Here is a 20,817-nt window from a genome sequence, read left to right as displayed (position 1 = left end):
CCCTTCTCCACCACAACCGAGGGTGACACCCCTTTTCCAGCAGGAATGTAACCCAACAATCAAACATCATTCACAAAAATAAAACAAATCATAATCACAGTAAAAAATAACAAATAAACATAAAACACTGAAAAAAAAAAAGACAAAAACCTAACTCCGCTGGCGTGACCCACGCCTGGGGCGGCCACGGCCACGGCCCCGGCTCCTCAGGGGAGACTCATGGGGGGGTAATCAGGGGAAGGAGGAGCATCCCCTGGTCTCTTCCCACCTGGCGGCCTGCCAGGTGAGGCCCACATTGAGGGCTGCCGTGTTGGCCTGGACAGCCTGGGTCAGGGCACGCACCTCCTGACCCACGCCTGCTGTGGCAGTCTGCAGGTCGTTGAAGCAGGTAATCACAGCCAGAGAGTTGCAACTCATGTCCTGCACGGACTCCTTGATGGAGGCCAGGCTCTCCTCCATCCGGCCCAAAGTCTGGGTGACCTGACCCAGATGGCGGGTCTGGCGGGCCTGGTCCCTCCTTAGATTTTCCGGCAGAACCTCTGCCATCCCCCTTGTCTTGCGGGTCGCCTTCCTGCCTCCTGATGAGGCTTGTGGCCTGGGAAAAGGGGAGCCCCTTGGGGGGGAAGCCCTGTTGGGGGAGGAGTGGGAGGGGATACCCCTGATGGAGGCCTGACTGCTGCCAGCCCTAGGGGGAGCCTCCTCCAAATGGAGAAGTACCTCATTCCCCGACATCACCTCCTCCTCCTCAACCTCCTCATGAGGTGAGCTGGGGCCACTCCCCTGCACAGAGGACTCCGGGCTTGCCTGGGGGTCTTCCTCAGACTCATGTCCGGGGGAGGCTGCGGACTGGCCAGATGGCTCAGCACCCTCCTGCACATCTGTGGATGACACGAAACATTCACATGTTGGAGGATCCACACACTTGTCACATATTCCCTCCCCCCCACACATGCTACACACCAGATAGAAAAAAAACACTTACCTGTCCTCAAGACCTCCTCAATGGAGTCAAAGCCAGGCAGCCCCTCCACTTGCTGCCTGTGGAAGCACTGGGCCACCGCACGCTCCTCATCAGTGAGCCTGATAGTGCATGCAGGTCCCCCTCCAGTGCCCCTGGCATGAGCTGAAATCTTTGCCAGCTTCCCACGGACCACACGCCTGAGATCATTAATCTTTTTTTGGATCTCATTGGGGGTCCTGGTCTCACCCCCCAACGCATTGACATCGTCTGCGATGTCTTGCATGATCTGCCTCCTCCTGGCCGGGGTGGTGTTGGCACTCTCAGGCCCATGCAGAAAACAACCAAATTGGGTCATGGCCCTCACAATAATGGCCTTCAACTTCCTCTTCCTCTCTGTCATCTTTCAAAAACACTCTCCAAAAAACACACGATCCAAAAAACACACCGACACGACACAAACCAACAAACAGCAACAGACAACGGAACAAAAGCACCTTGCTTCAGGGGGGGGAAACAAATGGATGTACTTTTGCAATGGAAGGGCATATGTCTGGGCCTATTTATGCCCTGGGCGTATCTCACTAAGTACGCCGGGCCTAGGTTTCTATCTCACTGATTACGCCGGGCCGAGTTCTGAGCATGCGCAGAGAGGCGCTGACCATAGTCAGCGTCATGCGCATGCAAAGTCCGGCCGGCCCTTCATTTGCATGGGGTCACGGCTCATTTCAATGGAACACGCCCACGTCCTTCCCACTTTCAATTACGCCTCAGAATTTACGTCGCGCCGGCGCAAATTTGGGCGCAAATACTATGAGGATACGGTACTTGCCTCTAAGTTGAGCCGGCGTAACGGAAAGAAGATGCGATACGCCGGTGTATATATATGCCGATGTACGTGGATCTGCCCCTCAGGGTATTGCACAGAGCAGCACCTTAAAGGAGACGTCCAGCCTGAGCATTTTAGGCTGGGTTTCTCCATTTGTTCACAGGATTGCAATTCGTTTTCCACTCCTGTGACCCGTTTTCAGCGGAGATCTGTCTCAAGTCTGCTCTCCGCTGATGTCACTGCCATCAGTTGAGGCAGCGCGTCATCCCGACTTCCAAGTTTGGATTCCGCCAGCTGCCTTGATTGATGGCAGTCTCAGCGAGACGCTGAGATGCTGAGAGAGCCTCTCCCCGCCTCTCCCCTTGCTCCAATGAACATGGAGGACCAGAGCAGGAGCCATGCTGACTGCTCAGGGAAGAGTGAGAACCGAGCCATCGGCATTGTTCAGTGGCTCGGTTCTCGGTGCAGAGACCCCAGGGGACAGCTGCAGAATCGGTCTGATGCTCCATTCACCTAGGTAAGTATGATTATGGGAAACATGAAAATCCATACTGCTCTTTTAAAGCCCCTTATAGGGTACCCCGCAGGTGCTCCCAGTTCCTTCTTATCTGTGTGCACCCATAGCAGCTGCCCACTCCCTCCTCACAATAGTTGACTAACAGCAGCAGGAACCAATGACTCCCTCAGCTTTCAACAAAGCCTGTGAGAGCAGGGAGAGGGGAGGGATGACCTGCTGCCAGGCACAACACTGAAATGATGGCGGATTAAGGAAAGCGTTGGGGGAACAGAAACTGGAAGGTATTTTTACCTTTAAGGCTAAGCAACTGCCAGCAACCCCCCCCCCCCCAATGCCCCTCATGACAGCAGTTGGGGGATCTTCTCCCCACCCACTATCACATATTAAAAACAGAAGAAAATAAATCTGTGAATAAATGAACTACAAGCCCTGTCTGCCACTGTGACAGATGGCTTATAGTTCTCAATGAACTGCCAGGGCTCTTCCTTTAAACAGAAAGCCGTACAGAGGTACAGGCAGAAGCTGTAGGCAGTGTCTGCAGGAGCCTAGCATTGCACCCACGATCTGCTGAGTGTGGGTGCAATGCTCTTCAGGCTCCTTTGAACAATAATATTAAATGCTTCATGTTGATCCTCATATAAGATTACTTTCAGAAAAGAAGACACCATCAGTTGGGTGGAGCAAAAGATCATTGCATTGGATTTATCCTTGTTCCCCTGATAAGCCAATTAATACTTCCATAACCCGAAATACATCATATGCTTCCTACCAATGATTGGTCCTCTCCAGCTAAGAGTTAGGAGTTGCAATAATCAATCTATACAAATTCCAAATATTGGAAATCTTCCAAACTTTGAAGTTTTATGGCCTCATTTCTGACATAGCCTTAAAAGGGTTGTAAAGGTAAAAAAAAAAAAATCCTAAATAGCTTCCTTTACCTTAGTGCAGTCCTCCTTCACTTACCTCATCCTTCCATTTTGCTTTTAAATGCCCTTATTTCTTCTGAGAAATCCTCACTTCCTGTCCTAAAGAAAGCTATTTAGGATTTTTTTTTTACCTTTACAACCCCTTTAAGAGTTAATGCCTGCTTCTATTCATAACAATGCTTGGCAAACAAATAACAATACGTTTTCTAATGTACGTCTGTTTAAGTTTAATATTTACCTGCCCTTTACAAATCAGGTCATAATCTATTTTCATGAACTTTTTCTAAGATTAATAATATCCTGTCCCGTCAACTTTGGATTATTGATGGATAGGTATAATTAACTTTTCTAATGTCAGAGTTCATAGGATTACCACAAAGCTGAATAATATATTTATTTAATTATTATTATTATTTTACAGGATGATAGAAAACAAAATCACAACTAGAGAAAAATTGTGACCACATCCATTTACAAAGATATGGTTGTCTCTAGGACTTCTCCAGAGCCTCTCTCATCCTCTAGATCTCACTATCCCCATATCTCCTACTCTCTTCACTTTTATGCAATATCTGAAAACGCATCTCTTTAAGGAAGCCTATCCTGCCTTCATCTAATAACCTATTTCTCCCATCAATTTATCCATCATAGTTATTACCTTTTGTTCCACCAGCCTGTCCCTATTAGATTGTAAGCTCGTAGGAGCAGGGCCCTCCTAAACCCTATTGTATCGAATTGTATTGTTGCTGTATTGTCTCCCTTTATATTGTAAAGCGCTACACAAACTGTTGGCACTATATAAATCCTGTATAATCATAATAATAATCCACTTCCAAATCCACCAGTGTCATAACAAACATGTTTAACCACTTCTCGTCCCCCCATAGCCTATAGACGGGGGACGGGAAGCAGTGCTAATGCGAGTTAACGTACCTGTACGTCACCTCATATTGGCGGCTCCTGCGCATCTCGTAGAGCGCACACCTGGGAGCCTGGTGATGCAAGTGTTTCCAGAACATAGCAGATCACATTATCGCTGTGTCTGGGTGATCATGAGGTCTTGTGCCATGTGATTGATGTGTCCAATCACAGCAATCATATAGTACTCAACGGGAACCAAATGTAAACATCAGTTCTCTCTGCTCTCACACAGATCACCTGTGAGAGCAGAGAGAACCAATGCAGCAGCCTGTGAGTGTGCAGCACCCAGTCAGGCTGCAGTGCCAGCCTGCCCCAAAAAAGTTTAAGTTTTTTTATATTATTTAGAGTCCACAAACTATGGTATATACAGTATAAGGTATCTGAAAATTCATCAGTCCTGACATCCTATCTCATTTAATGAGGCCTAAAAATGCCAAGACCGTACAAAAAAACCCAAATTACCCCCTTTTGGAAAGTAAACAGTCCAAAGTATTTAGTAAGAGGCTTGGAGAGTTTCTTGCAGATTACATTTTTGGGGGGAAAATAAAATAAATACAATTAATAATAAAAAAAAAAACTTTTTTTTTTTTACATGCTGTCACCAGTGCAGTACAGCGCTTATAATATAACTGGGATGGCAGGGATCAGGGACACTGAAAGGTGACAGTATGTAAAAAATGTAATGTATTTTTTTCTTTTTAATATTTTTTTTTCTTGTTTTCCAATTTGTTTTCTAACACACTGTGACCAGATAAATACAGTGTTACCATAATAAGACTGTACTACTCTGGAGAAGTGATCAGGATTTTTTTCCCACTTTATGATTGCTTATACCAATGAATTTCATTAGCATAAGCAACCATTTTTACTGAATGAAACTGGTTCATGCAGTGTCTTTTGTTGTGATTAACTGTGATTGGCCAAAGCTAATCACATGGTACAGGTGGGCTGTCTGTACCATGTGATCACTAAGGCCAATCACAGCTAGCAACACAATTGTATACAATGGATGGCATGAAAGGAAGCCATCCATTGTTTACAGTTGTCTGTGATCTGCTGTTATTGGATACAGCGATCACATGGTAGGGCAGCGGGCTGGTACAGTGATCAGGAAGGTTTAGGAGATATTTGCAAAATAGCGGCACTGATGTCTAAGACGCATGCGCCGTAGACATTGGGCTCAGGCGCACTGAGCGTGCGGCTTCAAAAGGTGATCGTGCCGTTAGTGGCGGCACCCGCGCGCATGCTGATGGATTTATCAGTAGCATTGTATTTGATATAATGCACATTGTTTATAGGTGATATATATATATATATGCACATTTTGCAGATTTTCTATTTTTTTTGTTCATAATACAGTGTATTTTGAGGCAATCAAAAGTAGGACAGCAGCTGTTCCTTTTATTTAGCACTTTTTGTTTTTCTTGAGTTATCGTTGTTGCATTTCCTATTCACCATAGCCATAATACCCGGCAAGGGACCTGAGAAGAGAAAGATCCGGGGTGTTCTGTGCAAAACCACTGCAGGCGAGTATGACATGTTTGTTATTTAAAAAAAGAAAAAAAAAAACTTTAATATCACTTTTAATGAAAAGTGAACAGTTGGATGTGCTCAGATCAGCGCAAGATCAGCACTGCGTCGTCTCCACTGGACCACAGCAACTGGTGTGAATTAGCCCTACATATGAACCCATGTGAAGTTTTAAAGTAACAATATGATACATTTATCCGTTATTATGTTAACTGAAGCCCATCCTTGAGTCTCATAAAGGTGATGAAATATTGCAAAACCAATGCTTAGTGCATACGTGGAAAATGAGTGTGACACATATAAGCGTTCTACTGGGAAATGATTGCATGGTGTTTGCGTTGTTGACCTCATTGTTGTCCTTCCATACATCTGTCATGAAGTCTTTCAATGTAAATGTCATACAAAGTAAACTGACTATGTGGAACTTAAAAAAAAAAAAAAATTGGTTCTGTCAATAAACACTACAGTAAACACTTTCTCTACCCTATATGAAAGTTGTTATATAGCTAAACTAGTAATTTTTATTACAATTGCATTACAGTTTCTTATTCCTCTCTGTTTATTCGGAAAGGAAATTTTATAAAGTACACTTGTCGGGTTTTACTTCCATTCAGGACTCTCTTAGCCCCCATTCACACCTAGGCGTTTTGTCGCCTGTAGTGTGACGCCGCAGCAGCCCCGAGACGCTGGAGGGATGAAAACACATTGCCCTCTATGGAGATGGTTCACATCTCCAATCCGAACGCTGAACGCCGTACGCCGTCTGTAAAATCTCCCAGTGTGCATTGCTCTAAATCAGTGGTCATCAACCCTGCCCTACAGGGCCCACTAACAGGCCAGGTTTTATGTATTACCATGGGGAGATGCAGTCTAGAATACTGCAATCACTGAGCAGCAAATTATATCACCTGTGATGTATTTCAGTTATCTTGCAAACCTGGCCTGTTAGTTGGCCCTGTAGGGCAGGGTTGATGACCACTGCTCTAAATGACGTCGCAAGGACGTCATTGCTTTCGTCGTGAACGTAAATTACGTCCATCCGTATTCGTAAACGACTTACACAAACGACGTAAAAATTTCAAAACTCGGCGCGGGAACGACGGCCATACTTAACATTAGCTACCCCTCATATAGCAGGGGTAACTATACGCCGGAAAAAGCCGAACGCAAACGACGTAAAAAAAAAGCGCCGGGCGGTCGTTCGTTTCTGAATCGGCGTAACTCCTAATTTGCATATTCGTCCCGTAATAATACGGAAGCGCCACCTAGCGGCCGGCCTGGAATTGCAGCCTAAGATCCGACGGTGTAAAACACTTACACCTGTCGGATCTTAGGGATATCTATGCTTAACCTGATTCCATGAATCAGGCGCATAGATACGACCGTCGGAACTCAGAGATACAACGGCGTATCAGGAGATACGCCGTCGTATCTCTTTCTGAATCCGGCCCTATAACTTTTGCGCAAACCAATCAATATATGCTTATATTGCTTATTGCAATTTTGTTTTACCAAAAAAATGTAGAATACATATTGGCCTAAACTGATGAAGAAATTTGTTTAACAACATTTTTGGGGATATTTATTATAGCAAAAAGTAAAAAAAAATGTTTGTTTCAAAATTGTCGCTCTTTTTTTGTTTAGAGCGCAAAAAATATATAAATTACAGAGGAGATCAAATACAAAAGGAAGCTCTATTTGTGGGGGAAAAAAAGATGCAAATTTTAATTGGGTACAGCATTGCTTCACCGCGCTCAGTTTCAGTTAAATCGACACAGTGCCAAATTGTAAAAGGTGCTCTGGAAAGGGGTAAAATCTTGTAAATCCTTACATATACCCAGTGAAGTTACTGAGCTCAAGTGATGCACATAGATTAAACAAATCCTCCTTCATACGTTGTACTTGTTTTATCTGCATGTTTCTCCTTTCTACATCCTTTCAAATGCAGAATTTATAGAGTTTGTCTGAGCCATCATAGAAAAAGGGGGTGGAGAGCAGAAATTACACTCCTCAGAGCTCAGTTAAGAGAGCTCTGAGAGCTGATTGGGGGGAAGGGGCACTCCCCTCTTCACACAGCACACACGAACAGAGCTGAAGCTGTCAATCAGCTGGAGCTCACTTTCCTGTCATATATTTTCTCTTTGTGTCAGGAAAACTCCTCAGAAGTGACTCATGCTTATAGCAGAAGAAAAGAAGCAGCAGACAAAAATGGAACATAGTGCTCTTAATTGGGACAAGTACACACTGTAGAGGGATATGTTTTGTTCGTATTTCATGTCTGAGGGTTACAAACCAAACTCTAACAAAAAGCTTTGGTTATTGTACCAACAGTCCAATTCCTGATCACCTGATCTCTGTGATAGCTTCTGACTGGCTATCACAGTGATCAGTCACTGTATAGCACACCCCCCTTTTTTTCTCCTCTTGAATGGAGAAAACAATACATTGTATACATACAGGATACATTATATAATACCTTGTATCATTTTCTCCTTGCTAAAAGAGAAAATGTAAACAAAGAAATGTGTGTGTAAAAAAAATAAAAAAAAAAATAGAAAAGATAAAATAGTTAGGGTCAAAGTTTGGGGTCAAAGGTCACGGTGAATGTATTTTAAATAGGATTAAAACATTTAAATTAAAATTATTTAATTTGGTATCGGTGTCAGTGTATTTTAGGTAGAATAAAATAGCAAAATGTGCACTATTGCTTTCAGGCCCTACTACAGGTACAAACAACAAATAACATATATGGTACCGTGCAAAAAGAAGAAACGTATATGGACAGCCGCACTCCAATAAGTCTAAAAAAGACGTGCCCTTTATTGGGTAAAAAGAAATGCACTTCAAAGAAAAAAAGCATACAGTGGGAAATAAACAGCTGACGCGTTTCACATTGAACCTCAATGCTTAGATGACTAAGCATTGAGGTTCAATGTGAAACGCGTCAGCTGTTTATTTCCCACTGTATGCTGTTTTTTTGTAGTGCATTTCTTTCTCCTGATGGAAAAAAATCCGATGGGAAATTCCGATCGTCTGTGTGGAATTCCGTCGGAGGAAAATCCACGCATGCTCGGAAGCATTGAACTTAATTTTTCTCGGCTCGTCGTTGTGTTTTACGTCACCGTGTTTTGAACGATCGGAATTTAGTCTGACAGTGTGTATGCAAGACAGCTTGAACGTAATTCCGATGAAAAAATCCATCGGATTTTAGACCATCGGATACTCCGATTGTGTGTACGCGGCATACAAATGCACAAAGTCAGTTATTGTAGGATTAGAGTCAGGTTTATTATTAACCAAATATATAAAGCAGGGGATCATCAATTTCATATGTAGGTTGAAACACAGTCATTAACTGAAACTGAAACAGCTGTGTAGGAGGCTTAAAACTGGGAGAGGAACAGTCAAACTCTGCTGCTAAGGTGGCATTGTGGAAGATAGTTTCATGTCACAGATTATACACCATGGCAAGACTGAGCACACCAACAAGACACAAGGCAGTTATACTGCATCAGCAAAGTATCTCACAGACAATGACTCCAAAGCAGACTGGGGTTTCAAGATGTGCTGTTCAAGCTCTTTTGAAAAAGCACCAAGAAATGGACAACGTTGAGGACTGTACACACAGTGGTCAGCCAAGGAAACTTAATGCAGCAGATAAAAGACACATCATGCTTACTTACCTTTGACATTGTAAGATGTCCCACAGTTGCCATCATCACAGACCTGGTAGAAATTAGTGGGACCCAGGTGCACCCATGTACCGTCTGGAAAAGTATGGCCAGATATCGTCTTCATAGAGGAATTGTGCCCAAAAAAACATAGCCCCAAAGCTGGGGGGCAGAGAAATGGCATCAGATGCTCTGGACTGATGAGTCAAAATTTGGTGGCTGTAGCAAGAAGCAGTTTGTTTGCCCAAAGGCTGGAGAACGGTACAATAACGAGTGTCTGAAGGCAACAGTGAAGCATAGTGGAGGTTTCTTGCAAGTTTGGGGCTGCATTTCTGCAAATGGAGTTGGATATTTGGCCAGGATCAATGGTGTCCTCAATGCTGAGAAATACAGCAAAATTAATTGATAAAAATAAACTATTAACACGTTTGCTTAGTAGTGTATATCTACATGCACCTGTATGTCTTATATGTTCTCTAACCAATGGCTTATAATAAATGTTTTTAAAAACCTCTATATACACACACACATACACACCACATCAACTTACTTGAAGATAATGGCATCTATGTTTAATGTACAGAAGTTGTTGCTTGTCCCTGCTCATGTAATTAAAATGAAAGGGGTTGTAAAGTTAGAAGTTTTTTTTATCTTAATGCAATCTATGCATTAGGATAAAAAGCCTTCTGTGCGCAACAGCCCCCCTCAGCCCCCCTAATATGTACCTGAGCACCCTTTCTGTCCAGTGATGTCCATGAGCCCCTAGGCCATCCAAGACTCTCCTGATTGGCTGAGACACAGCAGCGACACCATTGGCTCTCGCTGCTGTCTATCAAAGTCAGTTAGCCAATCAGGAGAGAGAGGAGACAAGGCCAAACCACTGCTCTGTGTTTGAATTGACACAGGGAGGTGCAGGTCGGCTCGGCTATCCCCATAGCAAGCTGTATAAGAAAAATGGCTGCGCTGCAATATAAAATTAAATATGCAAAAAATGATAAAACGTGAAAAAATTGGTATTGAAACCATAAAAAAAACACACCCTGTGTGTGTATTAAAGATCACCTACTCTTCCCCTTAAGAGAAGAAGTAGGTGAAATTGATGGATTAAATCCTAAATCCGAAGAGACAGTTTCTGTCAGTGGAATATCTGGATGACACTAACCACTCACAAGAACCTGTCACTTCTATGTGCAATTTGTTCCAAAAAATTTTCAAATAAATGACAGTGTATACAAAAAATAAAATAAAAATGTAGTCCAAAATAAAGTCCAATATATCCAGTGCTCATAAGTTCCTTTCCAAACTTGAAATGCCGTGGTGATAAACGAAACACCAAAGGAAAATGTGATAATCCCCAATGGATAGAAAAGCCGCCACCACAGGAATCACGGTCTCTGCTCTTCCCAAACCAGTTCCTCTATTGTCCCATGCAAATGGATCCCAGTACGGGTGGAAACTCAATCCGCCAATCAATCAACATGAGGTATGACAAAGAGAGGAGAGGCTCACATAGCGTAAAACAGCTTATAAGCACTGTATTAAACTTTAAAAACAGAAATCCACTCACATTTGTGTAGATATAAAATAGCGTGTCAATATGTAGAAAAGCCGGCCGGATTCCACCTGCTTGCTGTGGGGGCACTCCACAAAGGGGAGGGGCCAGAGACAGTGAAGAGGGACCTGAGAAGAGGAGGATCTGGGCTGCCCTGTGCAAATCCACTGCAACAGGGCAGGTAAGTATAACATGTTTGTTATTAAAAAAAACAAAAACAAGACTTTACAATCATTTTAAATTTGGTCAAGGCAGAGGGTTGAACCTGTTTTTATTGGTTCTGACCTGATAAACATAGTTGTAATCAGGGCCGATCCTAGGGTCACAGGCGCCTGGGTGCAGAAATATTTCTGGCGCCCCCACATGGGCGTCGTCATTTTATTAACTCCTCCCCTTTACAAATGTTTCTATGGCAATGACTCAACCACAGAGATGCTCCCCCCACAAAGTCTTCATTAACCTGGGATCCTTACATGATCTCTTAATAATAAACAAAATACAGGAAGAGAAGCAGAGAACTTTATTGGGAGCTGGAGGGGGGCCTCTGTGATGGACACAGAGAGGGCTTCTGTTAGAGAGTCTGTTGGATGTTCGTTGCCCCCACCTCTGCAGGCGCCTGGGTGCAATGCACCCTGTGCACCCTGCCTAGGATCGTCCCTGGTTGCATTATTCTATTAAAAGAACAAGACATCAAAATAAGCAATACCTTATCCTATACATTAAAAATGTATATATTATGTTAGCAAGTGAGGTTCATTAATAAAAAAAAATCATGTTGTCCATGTAGGCTATGTTATCCACTATATCCTAAATTATGATTTTGAAAAAAGCCTATGAAGTTAATTAGGTTCAAGTCTGGTTATTAAGCTCTTCTTCTAATAAAATTTTTACAGAATTAATCTAAAAAAGTTTTCAGCATGTGGACTTCCTTTTCATTTGCCTGTTCCAACCACATACCTGTAGCTGACCAGTCTACATTTTGAGCTACAACATCCCAGGTGAAGTTTCCATTGTTTGACAATCATATCTTGCCTACAATGAAAAATTGTGTAAACCTCAAGAAGAGTGTTTGAACAACTAAACTGACTCATTGTTAGAGACCAAATCCTGGAAACCTTTATAGAAGTACAGACCAGATCCTCCTCTAGTTTCAAGAGTATAGTATGTGTGGGAGGGGTTATATATTACCCCATTTAAATGCTGATTGATTTTTTTCCAACTTTAATTTGGTAGTCAGCACTGGCAGTGGGAAGCTATACGCTGAGTTGATGGGAATGAAAACTCTAATTATATTATCCTTGGTGGTCATTGGCCTGGCCAAATACGTCAATGGTGGTGAGTGGTTTTGGTAGTTAAATTTATATCATATGATCAATGTACAGGCAAAATTTAAAACTGTTGGGAATTAATTATTTAAGGACCATGTGCAGGATAGAGTTTTTTCTATACAATGTATGAATACAAAGATAATTGATGCCATTTAAATGCAATAATTAAACTGCCACTGAAACATTACCTGTATAGATCACTACCAACTAACATCTTATGAAAAACACATTTCTTAATAATATTGTGTTTTTGCTACGTTTGTTTCTGATTTGCTTTTGGCTGGACAGATCACTATACGTCCCTTTCACACTGAAGCGTTTTTACAGCGTTTTAGCGTTAAAAATAGCCCTTTTAAAACGCTCATAAAATGCTCTCCATGCATCTCAATGGACCCTTTCACACCGAGTCCTGCAAACAGCATCTTTGGAGCAGCTTTTGGGTGCTGAAAAAAAAAAAACGGTCCAAAAACGCCCCTCTCCATTGAAATTAATTGAAAGCGCTGGAACCCTTTTCATAATCGCTGCGACATAAAACAAAGGCAGAGAATTTGGGTTATACAGCATACATTTTAATGAAATGAGTCTCAGGCTTGCAGTGCATTTTGCCATATTTAAATCTAGTCCTTTACTTTCTGACTGATTTAGCAGAAGTATGATTTGTTTATATTTTATTATAAAAGCTGAAGGTTAGGTATGGATATTTATGCATGGATACATTGGTCCAGCTTGGACCAATGTAAGTATGCATATGTTATACCCAAAATCTTCCACACTTCATTGTTTCCCTGGAAGCTGTAAATCACTTTAGTAGGTAATCCATATGATTTTTTATTTTAATCAATCCACCAGTTTTATATAAACGTAGAACAAAGGAAAAAGAATGTAGTGATAGAGACTGACTGGTGAAGGGTCTCTAAACAATGTTAGAAACCAAAACTAGAGCTAGATAACAGACCAATGTGGTAACAGTCTACCGCTGTAATACTCTGTTCATTCAGCTTGGGGTAGCTTCTTATTAAATTTATCTAAAATATTGCTTAACCACTTGAGTCCCTAAACATTTTGCACCCTAAATTTCATTGAGCTTCCGATCTATTTTTTTCCGTAATGTTATGCACATTATATCCTTTACATTTCATAGTCTAACCTAACGTATTATATATAATTGTTTGGAATTAGGAATAGATAGTAAAATTGTATTTTTGGCATCACACCATTTACTTACTTTGCACACCCCATACAGTGGGTAAAATAAGTATTGAACACGTCACAATTATTCTAGATATATACATTTCTAAATGGGCTATTGACATGACATTTTCACCACGTTGGTAATAACCCATGCAATCTATATATGCAAAAAAACTAAATAAATACTTCAGAAATTAAATTATTTGAAATAAAATGGAATGACACAGGGTAAAAGTATTGAACACATGAAGAAAGAGAGGTGCAAAAAGAAATGAAAAGCCAAGACACCAACTGAAATCTATCAGTAATTAGAAAGCAATCCTGCCCCTTGTCAGTATTAGCTGGTTCAGTCTCAACTGATGGCCTATAAAAAGGTGTCTCATTACCAAGGTGTCGCACAAGAAACATCTTGTGATGGGTAAAAGCAAAGAGCTCTCTCAAGACCTTCGCAACCTTATTGTTGCAAAACATACTGATGGCATTGGTTACAGAAGGATTTCTAAGCTTCTGAATGTTCCAGTGAGCACTGTTGGGGCCATAATCCGGAAGTGGAAAGAACATAATTTCACCATAAATCGGCCACGACCAGGTGCTCCTCACAAGATTTTTGACAGAGGAGTTAAAAGAATGACCAAAAGAGCTGTCCAAGAGCCAAGGGCCACATGTGGAGAGCTTCAGAAAGACCTGGAATTAGCAGGTACAATTGTTTCAAAGAAAACAATAAGTAATACACCCAACCATCATGGCCTTTATGCACGCTTACCACACAAGACTCCATTGCTGAAAAGCATGTTGAAGCTTGTTTAAAGTTTGCTGCACAACATTTAGATAAGCCTGTGTAATACTGGGAGAATATAGTCTGGTCAGATGAGACTAAAATTTGCCATAATACACACCATATTTGGAGGACAAATTTTCCACTGACTGCCACCAATGTAGCGGCATACCATATAACTTCTACACTATGTATATTGCACTATACCTTATATTGCCCAGACTTACAAACTGTGCATGCTGTATTGAACATTCATATAACTAGGATTTATTTACAAATTTGATGTTTCATTCTGTTTAACAAGCGGCCTACTTTTGCTATTATACTAATGCATTACTATTAAAGAATTGGTCATGTTCTTCTTTTTGTGCTTACTAAACATTTTGATGGCAGTATTATATATCATTTCTGCTAAACATTTGATTTGTTCTTGTATTTTGATCAGCATTCGTTTACCCTGGGCCCAGTAAGGGCAGGAATTCACACTCTTTTTCCTGGAATGGATTTGGTGGAATAAGTGAATTAGGTGACTCATCGAACCCTGAAAGACCTAGAAGAGAGGCCGATGTAGAGTTACCCAAGAAACATAAACAGTTTTCGTTGGGCGAGGTCAAACTTATAAAAAATGGTAAGAAACAAACATTGATATTTACCACTTGCATCCCAAGCCTATTCTGACATTTCTCTCCTGAATGTAAAAATCATAATTTATTTGCTAGAAAATTACTCAGAAACCCCAAACATTATACACATCTTTTAAGCAGAGGCCCATGAGGATACAATGGTGGGTGTTGCACACAGTGTCAGATGTTATTTATGCAAGATTTTTCAAATGAATTTTTTTTGCAAAAATCTAATATTTTATTAATTTGAATGCACAAAACACAATATATTACCAAATTGTTTATAAAATATAAAATATGATGTTACGCCAAGTAAATAGATACCTAACATGTAATGCATACATTTTGTATGCTCATGGAATGGTGCCAAACTACAGTACTTAAAAGTCTCCATAGGAGATGCTTTAATTTTTTTTTACAGGTTACCTATTAACAGTTCCAGGGGGGTCTAGCGCTAGAAAGGGTGATATTGCTATAATGTTGATACCTCACATGTGTGGTGCAAACACTGTTTACATATGCGGGCAGGCTCGACCTACTGTCAGAAACCATGAATCAGACCGAGACAGAAGAACAGTTAAATCACACTTTTAATAATAAAAATAAAAAGGTAAACAGAGTAAGCGTAGTCAAAACATAGCCAGAGTTCAGTAACCGGATCGGGTAGTCGGCCAAGCCAATGTCCAAGAGCCAGTGATAAAGGTAGTAGTACAGCAAGCACGATCTGTAGCCAGAGGGAACATAGTCAAGCAAGTCTTCAACAGGAACGCAGGAGGAAGTCTCTTGTGATGTTAACACAGGCGAAGGCAAAGAGCAAATGAACTGGAAGGCTTTAAGTAGGCAGAGCTGACTAACAGGATCATCAACAGGTGGATCACTGTGGAGAGATGGGAGTTGGCAATTAGCTGACAGCTGAGCTGCCAGCACAGAGAAGGAAGGGCAGAGCCCAGCCCTGACACCTACATATGCATTCGCAACTGCGCATGTGCACAGGGAGATGGGGGGGGGGTCGCTTTAATTTATTTTTTTATATTTACATTGTTCCTTTAATATTTTTCGGTCAGCTTAATTCCTATCACAAAGGATTGAAAGATCCCTTGTGATAGAAATAAGGCATGACAGTCCCTCTTTATGGAGTGATCTGGGGTCTATCCCACATTCAATGCTGGAAAAATTTATCTCAGGCTTTCCGGCAAAAAAAAAGAAACAACAAAAAAAAAAAGAAAATGGCAGTGTTTACATCTGATGTCATTTTTGGCCGCCCAGGATCATATAGATGGCCTGTAAAGATCTGATCCTTGGTCAGCTCTGTGATAACCTGGTAGTATCACACAATAAGCCGGGTAAGAATGCCAGAGGGATTGCTTTTACACCGACTTGAAAAAATCATGCTGGGATCATGGTTGTAGCCTCAACCATTAACCAGGTATACTGTAACTACTTCCCTACCAGGATGTTTCTATACTATTGCTGGTAGGAAACGGTTAAAGTAGTACGAATTCCTTGCCTTTATATATTAACAACACATCATTATTCATTAATGTAGCACAGGACAGCAATCCTTTTTGTTCAGCAAAGTTCATAATTACTTATGGTATATTAATCCCTATTTTTAGTGCTTCATCCCCTGGCCTTTGTGCTGCTTTCCTGAATTTATGGTCAGGGAACATGCACTCAAAGTCACATTCATGGGGGCTACATGTACCATGATCATTGAGTAAATTTGGATGATGTGAGGACTCTGCCTGTGCCTCAGGAGCCGCTGTCAATTACTTCCTTTGAAGGAAGAACAGAAACATATCTTGTGGCTTTATAGGACCCTGCAAGGCAAAGAAAAAACCCAATAACAGGAAAGCTCTGTCAGTAGAGATGGGCAGAACACCCCGTGTTTGGTTTGCAGCAGAACTCCCGAACAGGGGAAAAGTTCTGCCCTGAACTGCGAACTCCATTGAAGTCTATGGGAGCTGATCATGAGAAATCAAAAGTGCCCATTTTGAAGGCTTATATGCAATTAATTGGCCATACAAGGGACATAGGGGGTCTATGTACTGCCCTGGGGAGCATGTATAAATGCATTATTTTGAAAAACATAATAGTTTAAAGAGCAGGGATTTTAATGATGCTTAAAGTAAAACAATAAAAATGAAAAATTCCTTTAAATATAGTACCTGGAGGGTCCCCTTAGTCTGCCCTTAAAATGGTGCATCTGTAGCATGCATAGAACATACTGACATTTCTAACAAAAAACTTGCGGTTTTAATTGCCGTCACCCGGCTATACAAAAAATAAATAAAGATGGTATGGATTTTAAGGGAAACCCCACCCCAAAAAAAAAAGGCGTGGGGTCTCCCCCCAAATCCATCGCAGACCCCTATCCGAGCATGCAGCCTGGCAGGTCAGGAAAAGAGGGGGACAAGCGAGTGTCCCCCCTTTTGAGCCATTCCAGTCCACATACCCTTAAAATGGGGGCTGGGTTCTGGCAGGGGGTTCCCTCTACCCAAAAAAGCCCCTTGTCCCCCTACTAATCCACCAGAAAAGTGTAAAAATAAATAAAAACAGTAGACCGGTTTTTGACAATTCCTTTTTTAAAAATAGAAAAAAAAAAAAACAGTGTCCCTGATGTAGATCCATTGCCAATCACGATGCTGTCGCACTGCCGACCAAAAAAAGAAACAAAAAAAGAAGACTTCGCTCCACCTGCCGTAGAGGTAAACTGCTGAATGGCTGGCTTGCCGTTTGACATTTCTTATATGTGGAAAGGGTGGGGCCACCCGGTGACGTCACAATGGGGCACAGCCCCCTGATGACATCACCTACCCCACATGCACCGGTCAGTGATGTCACAAGAGGGATCGGAGCCACCAGGTGGCCCTTACCTATATAAGAACTGTCAAACGGCAAGCAGGTATTCAGCGGTTTGCCTTCATGGGAGGCAGAGGGCCTTTTTTTAAATTTTCGGGCCCGGCTGTGTCGTGATTGACGATGGATCTACATCGGGGAACACCGTCTTCATTTTTAATAAAGGAATTGTCAAAAACCTGTTTACTGTTTTTATTTATTTGGGCACTTTTCTGGTAAATGGGTAAAAGTACTATGTACCCCATACTCATATTCACATGGGGAGCGGGATCTGGGGGCCCAGATTCCGATAAGCCCCCTGCCCGCAGACCCCCACAGCCCAGGGTTGTGAGGAAGAGACCCTTGCCCCCCACCTAAAGCACCCCCCATGTTGAGGTCAGGTAGCCTGGTATGGTTCAGGAGGGGGGGCACTCGCTTGTCCCCCCTTTCCTGACCTGCCAGAATGCATGCTCGGATAAGGATCTTGTATGGATTGGGAGACCCCCACACAATTTTTTTTTTTTTTTTACTATTTGTACTGGCAATTTTTTTTTTTTTTTAATCCTGTTGTCAATGGGGAAGCCCATTGACAGCTGATGACTCATTGGTAGGTAATAACGCCACGACTTCACGGTCCCGCTCCTTAACAACCAGCTTTCACTATGCCCCGATTGGTCAAAGCTTTGCCCAATCAGGGCACAGAATGCACTATGTCTGTAAATACGGTTGTTCCCCATGCTCGAGCCAAACTGTTCGTCCAAAACTATCTGTCAGTGATGATGCGACCAGCAGTAACAGAAAGAAAGAAAAGCAGAATACAATGTCAGTAAATACATACACAGCTTCAATACAGTTTATAGTATGTTGGAAGATAGAATTTGTTATTTAGTCTGTTATATATCTTTTAAACAGCGCAGTCTTCTATTATTACAATTAGCAGGCTGTAATTGCTATTGAACTATTTTTCTTTGTAATTTACAGTTAGATCTAGGAAGTTTCACTCTCTATTTGCCTTGTATAATGATGAAACAGTACTATGACTTATGATTACTGATGCTGACATATAACAGCAACACACATTCATTAACTGGTGTTATGTCTGATTAAACTAACAGGAAATTTTCCAGCACCATATGGTATCCAACAAAAAGCAAGGCGCGGCAAATCTGAGATTGACTCGACTGTAAATAGCAAACCATTGCAAAATGAGCAAGAGAAGCCTTTATTTACTAAAAATAATGTACCAGTGCTTGAGAAAGATAAAGCATCCTCCAGTGAATCTTCATCTAGTGGGCAAAGTGGCGAGTCTTCTGCAGCCAACAATCCTTCATCTAGTGAGGAAAATGCTGATCCAGCTGCTAATCAATTGGAATCCAGCTCAAGTGAGGAGAATAGTGCATCAGGAGCCAATCAGGAGTCTTCATCTAGTGAAGAAAATACTGCACCAGCTGCTAACCAAGAAGAATCCAGTTCCAGTGAGGAAAGCAATGCACCCGTAGCCAATCAAGAGGGGTCTTCATCTAGTGAAGAAAATGCTGCACCAGCTGCTAACCAAGAAGAATCCAGTTCCGGTGATGACAGCATTGCACCCGTAGCCAATCAAGAGGGGTCTTTACCTAGTGAAGAAAATGCTGCACCAGCTGCTAACCAGGGAGAATCCAGTTCCAGTGAGGACAGCAATGTACCCGCAGCCAATCAAGAGGGGTCTTCATCTAGTGAAGAAAATGCTGCACCAGCTGCTAACCAGGGAGAATCCAGTTCCAGTGAGGACAGCAATGCACCCGCAGCCAATCAAGAGGGGTCTTCACCTAGTGAAGAAAATGCTGCACCAGATGCTAATCAAGGGGAACCTGGAGTAGAGGAAGAGATAGCAGAAGTAGTAAAAAGGTTTAAAAAACAAGATGCTGCTGCTAATCTTGGCTTGTTGCAACCATTTGTGAGTGCCAAACCCCTTAATAAGCGCAGACCACTAGTTTTTAGTGTAAGAGATGTTGATCATGTAGGACGAAATTCACCAAGACAAGGCAATGTTCCAGGCTCAAGGCGCCCAAGAGAAATAGCATACAGCTTTCCTAAGCTCTCATACAAAGGTGTCGAGCAAGGACCACAAGGGCAGATAGTGGGAGCAGGCACTCGGAAACGTGGAAGGGCAGTCAAAAAATAATGTGCTATTCATTGTGATCTAATGAACACAATATTTTAAGTGTATCTAAAGTCGAAACGTTTTTAGATTTGGATAGTTATGATAGAGTGGTGTGAAGTTAGAACCTCTGTCAGTTTTTTTTTCCTACAGTCTGTGTCCCATTAGAGAGATGTACTCCCTCTTGTTGTCCTGCTGACAATTGTTACCTGGACTGAAAAGGAAAACCCCAAATTTTCGATTTTCACCAGAACAAGAATAGAGGGGGAATCTTCCTAAGAAGACACATCTGTAACATCTAAGAAGTAATCACCTTCACTTTTGTGAGATTTCTGATCACTTCCTGTTGTGTTTGGAAAACAGGAAGTGGCGAGAAATCACCCCAGTAACACACAGATGTAAAAAAAAAAAAAAAAAACTGATGGTGGAGGGAGGGGTTATCCTTTCAGTACTCTATTTAAAATGAAAATAAATGGCTTTAAGTACAATAAAAATGTGTGTATAAAATACATTAAACTGATTGCCTGGCTTTAACTGATTCCACCCAATTTTCTTTTAACAATTCTTTGTTTTTTTTGTCCTCTAAGCTTCATATAGTCATTAAACACAATAATGCTTCAGCAACCTATGTTTTCTAAAATCCTCCCAATTAGCATGCCCAATAAAGCTTCAGCAATATATTACGTTCTTGTCTGGCTGCTTTAATTAACTGCTAATCAATGATTATATAAGTTATAGATGTGTGGGAAAATCCTTAAACTGAGTATTCTGATTCATTTTACAATAAGCTTTACTGATGTTTTTGTTAACCAAATGAAAAAACCTGGACCCACATCCTGTAGTTCACACTTAGAGCCAGTTCACACTGCGGCGGGACGACTTCGGGTGCGACTCGGCAAGGCGTCCTGAAGACGTTTTCAGAGGCGACTTGCAAAATGACTTCTGTATAGAAGTCAATGCAAGTCGCCCCGGGTCGCCCCCGAAGTCGTACAAGAACCTTTTTCTAAGTCGGAGCGAC

General features: G+C 41.8%; 1 protein-coding gene across 1 annotated transcript; it reads left to right on the top strand.

Annotated features, from left to right (window-relative positions):
- Nucleotides 1-12,116: 12,116 nt before the first annotated feature.
- Nucleotides 12,117-20,482, top strand: LOC120947042 (protein P54-like). Its single transcript, XM_040361978.1, has 3 exons — nt 12,117-12,239; nt 14,644-14,826; nt 18,775-20,482. Exons 1-3 carry the CDS (start codon nt 12,173-12,175, stop codon nt 19,821-19,823), a joined length of 1,299 nt encoding a protein of 432 aa, XP_040217912.1. The 5' UTR covers nt 12,117-12,172; the 3' UTR covers nt 19,824-20,482.
- The last annotated feature ends 335 nt before the right edge of the window (nt 20,483-20,817 follow it).

The sequence above is a fragment of the Rana temporaria genome, chromosome 8 (assembly GCF_905171775.1).
Source record: "Rana temporaria chromosome 8, aRanTem1.1, whole genome shotgun sequence".
NCBI classification, from domain to species: Eukaryota; Metazoa; Chordata; class Amphibia; order Anura; family Ranidae; genus Rana; species Rana temporaria.
The sequence above is the reverse complement of the archived record's forward strand: the minus strand, read 5'-3'. Positions and strand labels throughout refer to the sequence as shown.

Bases quoted from the DNA above. Each gene is read 5' to 3' on its own strand.
- LOC120947042 (XM_040361978.1), top strand. From the start codon at position 12,173: ATGGGAATGAAAACTCTAATTATATTATCCTTGGTGGTCATTGGCCTG. The intron at 12,240-14,643 runs GTGAGTGGTTTT...TATTTTGATCAG, and splicing joins GGCCAAATACGTCAATGGTG to CATTCGTTTACCCTGGGCCC. The intron at 14,827-18,774 runs GTAAGAAACAAA...TTAAACTAACAG, and splicing joins GGTCAAACTTATAAAAAATG to GAAATTTTCCAGCACCATAT.